General features: G+C 57.1%; 1 protein-coding gene across 4 annotated transcripts; it reads right to left on the reverse strand.

The window, feature by feature from the left end:
- Positions 1-2065: 2065 nt before the first annotated feature.
- LOC144247999 (uncharacterized) lies at positions 2066-5544 on the reverse strand. Of its 4 annotated transcripts, none has more exons than XM_085564416.1 (3): positions 5055-5544; positions 3192-3264; positions 2066-3005 (listed from the first exon to the last, which is right to left on the reverse strand). In XM_085564416.1, exons 2-3 carry the CDS (start codon positions 3235-3237, stop codon positions 2335-2337), a joined length of 717 nt encoding a protein of 238 aa, XP_085420542.1. In that variant the 5' UTR covers positions 3238-3264; positions 5055-5544; the 3' UTR covers positions 2066-2334. The 4 variants fall into 4 exon arrangements, with proteins under 4 accessions (XP_085420542.1, XP_085420541.1, XP_085420540.1 ...); XM_085564415.1 differs by lacking the exon at positions 5055-5544 and adding an exon at positions 4070-5032; XM_085564414.1 differs by lacking the exon at positions 5055-5544 and having other exon boundaries at positions 3192-5032.
- Positions 5545-5882: the final 338 nt, after the last annotated feature.

Raw genomic sequence — 5882 nt, forward strand, 5'->3', positions numbered from 1 at the left:
GGTTTATCAGGGTCTGACGCTCCAGGGGTCTGGGGGTTAAAGACAAAGACAAAGGCTGGTTTAGGGTATAAATACAGGAACAGAAGCGGTGGAGGAGAGCGTCAGGGATCTCAGGGTTTAGGGGTGGTACACAGGGAAAGGGACTAATAGGGAATGCCAGGGTGGACAGGGAATGGAGAACTTGCTAGAACATGAACATATCAGGGTAAAAAGGTTAGGAAAGGCCAATGGGCCAATAGGGAGGACAGAACTGGGACAAATTAACACAGTGCTGCTGAGCACCATGGGGGAAGCTTCTGTCCTCACCCTGAGCTGTGAGGAATGCCCGGAACCTAAAGCGCATTTCTCCAGGGCATTGCTGTTGCCCTCTCCCCAGTAAGCTCACAGGCCTCCACAAGCACACACTGGAGATGTCTGGGGCCGTGCATAATTTCTCCACTCTCAGCACTGAGGCAATGGACTCTGGCACAGCTCTGAGCTCATGCCCGTGGCAAACACCCCTGGCCATGGGGCTCCGTGGAGCTGCTCTCAGGAAACCCCCCAAGAGCTGGGGAGTGCTCCAAAACTGCCTCAGGAATGTGAGATAACCCAGCATCTCCTCATGAATGTAGACTATTCAAAAACTCACTAAGTAACGGGTTTCCCTGTTGCAGAGGATAGATAGATATGATTGTTCTCTTATCTAGCCGAATGTCACTTCTGCCCTTGGATAAATCCTGGAGTGAAATGGACTGTTCCATCCCACCCCCCAAAAGATTGTGGCTCATCCCGCACCTCTGTACCTGCCCCTAAAACATCAGAGTCTGTAACCCCATTGGCCCATGCCTTGTCCCAGCCCACCTAGGAGCCCCTGATAAGGGGGCTCCGAGGGGCCATGCTGTCTCTTGTACCTCTCCCCCTCTCTTGGACTTCCTCCCTCTCTTGGACTTCCTCCCCTCTTCTCCTCCTGGGGCTTCCCCTCTCCTGAACCCTTCTCCTTTTGTCTCTCCCCTCCCCCACCCTCTGAGGCCCAGCCACGTGCTACGCCTGGGAGCACGAGGCTCGGACCTTCCTGCACCCCCAATAAACCTCTCTCCCCAAGAGCAAGCTTCAGAGATCTCTGCCTCCCTCCACCCCCACCGTGCAGGAGAATAATCTTCCCACATTTCCCCTATTTAATCATCTTGGCTGTCTCATTCCAGACCCCACCCCACCTCCCCAGTCCCAACCCCAATTCATACCACCCCTCCTGGACATCAAGACCCCTTCCCAAGCTGTACTTCCCCCATTTCACACCTCCCAAATCTCCATCCCACCTCACCCAATTCCCATCCTGACCTGCATACCACTTTGCCCAATTCCCTTCCAACCCAATTTCACCCCGGGAAGTGGTGGAATTGAGTTATTTTGGGGTGGGATTGAGTAGTTTTCAGTGGCATTGAGTGGTTTTGAGGTGACAGATCAATCCTTCTCATCATTTGGAGTGCCAACATGTGGTGTCCGGGACCTGGGTCCTGCTGGGAACGCCACAGAGGGCGGGCTCTGCCGGAGCCGGACAGTGATAGCGAGGCTTCCGCCGAGGCGGGATGGCGCTCAGGCTGCTGTAGCTTCCAGAGAGTTTTATTGAGGGGAAGAGAAGTCGGAGGTGCAGGGAGACAACCACTCAGGAAGGGAGCGAGGTGTATAACAGCAATGGGATCGGAGGGTCAGGGTACAAATCAGCCAAAAATGGACAGGTACAGGGGAGGAGCAGGGGATGACCGACAGGGTGAGAACCGATGGGACAAGGGGAAGGGGTGGCTAACAAGGGGGAACCAATGAAGGCACAAAGAACAAGGAACATTCTAGAACAAAGGGATAGCTAAAACAATGATGGACATGAACAGGGATAACAAATGATTGGCCTCAGGGGAGGCGGGAAATTACACAGAAGTGGTCTCCCAGGGCATCCCAGGTGGACTGTCCCCAGGACCCCCTCCCACACTGGGAAGTAAAGACAACAAATAGCCCCCAACCCACTCCCTCCCCCATATACTCCCAGATATCTCCTGGAATCCAAGATTCCCCAAAAAACACAAGTAAAATGTGAGGTTTTAGATGCCTTTGATGAATTTATTGATTTTTACACCAATTTTCCATGTTTTGAAGGGAAGAAGATAAAATATAATAAGAGGCAAAATAAAAGAGACACCAGCCACTTCCCTCTGTGTATCACAGGAAATGTGATACAGGGAATGTGATAGCCACAGGGAATGTGGTCACCAGGGCTCTGACCAGGGTGGGTCCTCTGATGGGGATGGAGCTGGAGCAGCGCACGAAGCTCTTCCTGCGGGCGGGGTTGTCACAGGGCTTCCCTTACCGGTGCCTCCGCTGGTGCCGGGTAAAGAATGAGCGGTCTGAGAAGCTCTTCCCACACCGGGGACACTCGTAGGGCCTCTCCCCGGTGTGGATGCGCCGGTGGGTGACGAGGGTGGAGTTGTGCTTGAAGCCCATCCCGCAGTCGGGGCAGTGGAAGGGCCTCTCCTGTCTGTGGATCCGCTGATGCACAAGGAGATGGGAACTGGTGTGAAACCTCTTCCCACACTCAGGACACTCATAGGGCCTCTCCCCAGTGTGGAACCTCTGGTGGACAATCAGGTCAGACCTGTGGCTGAAGCCCTTCCCACACTCCCCACACTCGTAAGGCCGTTCCCCAGTGTGGATCCTCTGGTGGCAGACCAGGTTGAAACTCTTCCTGAAGCTCTTCCCACACTCCAAGCACTCGTAGGGCCTCTCCCTGTCATGAGGCTGCTCAAGGACCACCAGCTCTGAGCCCTGGCTGAAACTCTGCCCACCTTCCTGGCACAGAGTGGGTCTTTCCTCCTCAGATCCCTGTGATCTGTGTTTGCAGCCCCTCCTCCTGTGGGACCTCAAAGGATTTTCTTCCCCATTGGATTCCTGTGTCATGGAGGTGCTCGAAACAGCCTCTTCCGTGAGGTTCTGCCATGGGGATTTGTTCTCCCTTGTCTCCATCCTCAGCTCCTGCTCTGGGGGAGGAAGGACAAGGAGAGGATGGGATTTGCCTCCGTGCCACAGGGAAGGGCAAGGAGATCCCCCCAGTGCGTCCCTGGCAGGAGGGCACCGGCAGCGGGGCTGTCCTCCAGCCAGGGGCCAGGCTGGGCTGGGAGATGGAGCAGGAGAGAGGGGGAAAGGGGCACTGACTTCCTCCTCACCTGCCTCGGTGTCCCAGGGCATCTTCCTCACAGCCTCCTCCTCCATCCAGCCAAAGTTTGAGAATGGGAAATCCTGATGTGGGGAAAAACAAGGTGTCAATGCCTTGGGCTGGGGTGCTCTTCTGAGTGTTCAGTCCAGAGCAGGTTTAAACAGCTCCAAAGAAAAAGAAAAACCAGAGCCCGGGGAACTTCTCTGCCTCAGCGAGCTACAAACTAACTAAAAGCAAAGGAGAGCTCTGTCCTGCTGTCTGTCTGTTGGCAGACAACTGATACCTCAGGTTTAAGTTTTTCTGTTCTGTTTTGGTGTGCAGCTTCTAGCTCTATATTAGGGGTTACTGGCATCTTTTCACAGGGTGGTGAAGACAAAACAGTCCTGCTCTAGCTGGAGAGTCAAGGACAATCTCTTCAAACTTCAGGCCCAAAGCACAAACAACGTGAAAAGAGGAGGGCAGGCAAGCAAGCAAGGAAGGAGGAGGAAACTTCATCATTTGAACCTATTAACTGGGCAGTTAAATCCTGTATGGAAATGGACTAACACCTATAAAAATGTCAGATCTCATGACCAAGCCCTCTTTTGCTTCCATCTTGGAGCCATCCGGGCAGAGACCCGAGTGTGGCTCCAGTACTGCCAGGGTGTGGCCTTTGAAGGCACTTCAATAAATATCCTCTTTGTTCCTCTTGGCTCCCTCTGGCCTCTGTTCCAGCTCCTTAAGGCATCACAGCAGCCCAGGAGCCGGAATGTGGAGGGGTGATGCAGTTCCTGAAAACAAACTGTGCTCTTCTTCCTCCCCCTCTTTGCTCTCAGAACCAGCCCTGAAGGTGCAGAACTCATTTCGGGGCTAAACGGACCAATGGGGGTACGAGCATCGTGAGCTCACCCCAGGACAGGTCCTGCCAGGGTCAGGGGTCCCGTCCCCGCCTCATCTCCGGGCTGCCGGGGGTCCCCCAGCTCCGGGATCGCCCCTTCCCCTCTGCCGCCTCGGGGGTCCCACGTTCCGCAGCCCCGGCTCTCACGGGATCCCCAAAACCAATGTCCCGCCCTGTCAGCACCGGGCCAGCCCCGCGTGGTCCCCCGGGACCCTCCGAGGGGCGATCAAAGCTCCTGTCCCCCCGAAAAGCTCCTCTCAGGGAGCCCGGAGGGATGCGGGGCTCGGCATCTGCCGGCTCCGAGCACTCTCCAGAAAAATCCCCCCGGAGACCCCTCGATAGAGCCGGGGCGAGCTCGGCCTCCCCCTCCCCTGCGGCTCGGGGCTGGGGCGACGCTGGCGGGGCAGGGGTGCTGCAGCCCCGGCGTGCGGGCGGTGCGAGCGGCGGGATTCTCCCGCTCCTGCCGCTCCTGCCGCTCCTCCTGTCCCTGCTCCTCCTGCCGCAGCCCCTCCGCTCCAGCCCGGAGCTCCCTTTCCCCCTCTGCCCGCCGCCCCGCAGCCCCGGTGCTGGGTGGGGGAGCCCCCGGCCGGCCCCGGGGCGGGCAGGGGGCTCGGGGACCCCCCCGGGGCGGATCCGTCCCCCCGGGCCGAGCCCCGAGCTCCGCTCCGGGGCCGCGGGGCGCTGCGGGGCCGCCCGGCAACTGGTGACGCATCGGCGAGAACGGCTCTGGTTGGCTGGAAATTGTCCAGCGCCTTCGCTGATTGGCTGGAATTGTGAGGGCCGCTGCGCCCGGCGGGTGTCCCGGGGAGCTGCGGAGGCCGGGCCGGAGCCTTTTCCGATTTCTTTCTGTCCCTCTGAGACCTTTTCCCATTTCTTTCTCTCTCTATGAGATCCCTTTACTATTTCTTTCTCTCCCTTTCTCCTTCCCATTTCTTGTTCCGTTCAGCCCGTGTTCAGTCAAATCCGCAGGCTGCGCTCCCATGGCTTCATTTGCACCTTCGCTGGGGCAGAGGCGTCTCTCCCTCCCGGGATCGTAACCCGCGGGCCGGCTCCGTTCCCACCGCGATCCTTCCGGGATTCTGTCAGGGACTCGCTTCCCTTTCCTCCCTCTGCCTGCAGCCGGGAATGTGCTGGGAAATGTCCAGCAAAGCCACCCTTACTGCATAAAAACACTCAATGAAAGGTTTTCATTTTGGATTTTCTGTGATTTTCTTTCTTTTTCCTTTCATAGTAGTAGCTTAATAAAGGTTTGTTTTTTTGGTTTTTTTTTCCCTTGTTATTAAGCTTTGGCCTGCTTTGCTCTGTTCTCGATCACATTTCACAGAATTCAATTGAGAGGTTGCATTTTCATGGGGGCGCTGGCATTGTGCCCGTGTCAAACCATGACAGCCTCCCAAGTGTCCTGCTCACTGGCTCTCCCTGTGCATCTTGGACAGCACAAGGTGGGCATTTCTGGCAGCTGGGCATCAGCAGGCCTTCCAATGGGGGCGTGTTGTGGAATGAGCCCAGCTGAGATACCCTGAGAGGAGCCCAGGGCTCCTTGCTCCTCTCTGCTGGCCCGTGAGTGTCTGTCTGCTCTCGGGATGGCCCTGGCTGTGTCAGGGCTGCTGCGTGGGCACGAGACAGCCGGTCCTGTCCCGCTGGGTCCCAGCAGTGCCTGGCAGCCGTCCTGCATCCATGTCAGGATGCCGGCCAAGAGAGGCCCTGGAAGCTGAGGCAGCTGATTTCAAGCTTTTGCAGGTGCCAACAGGTCAGGGCCAACAGTGTTCCCTCTGAATTCCCGAGGGGCTTCCCCAGAGCTGCCTGATGCCACCCACTCCTTGT

The sequence above is a fragment of the Lonchura striata genome, chromosome 33 (genome assembly GCF_050655825.1).
Source record: "Lonchura striata isolate lonStrDom1 chromosome 33, ASM5065582v1, whole genome shotgun sequence".
NCBI lineage: Eukaryota > Metazoa > Chordata > Aves > Passeriformes > Estrildidae > Lonchura > Lonchura striata.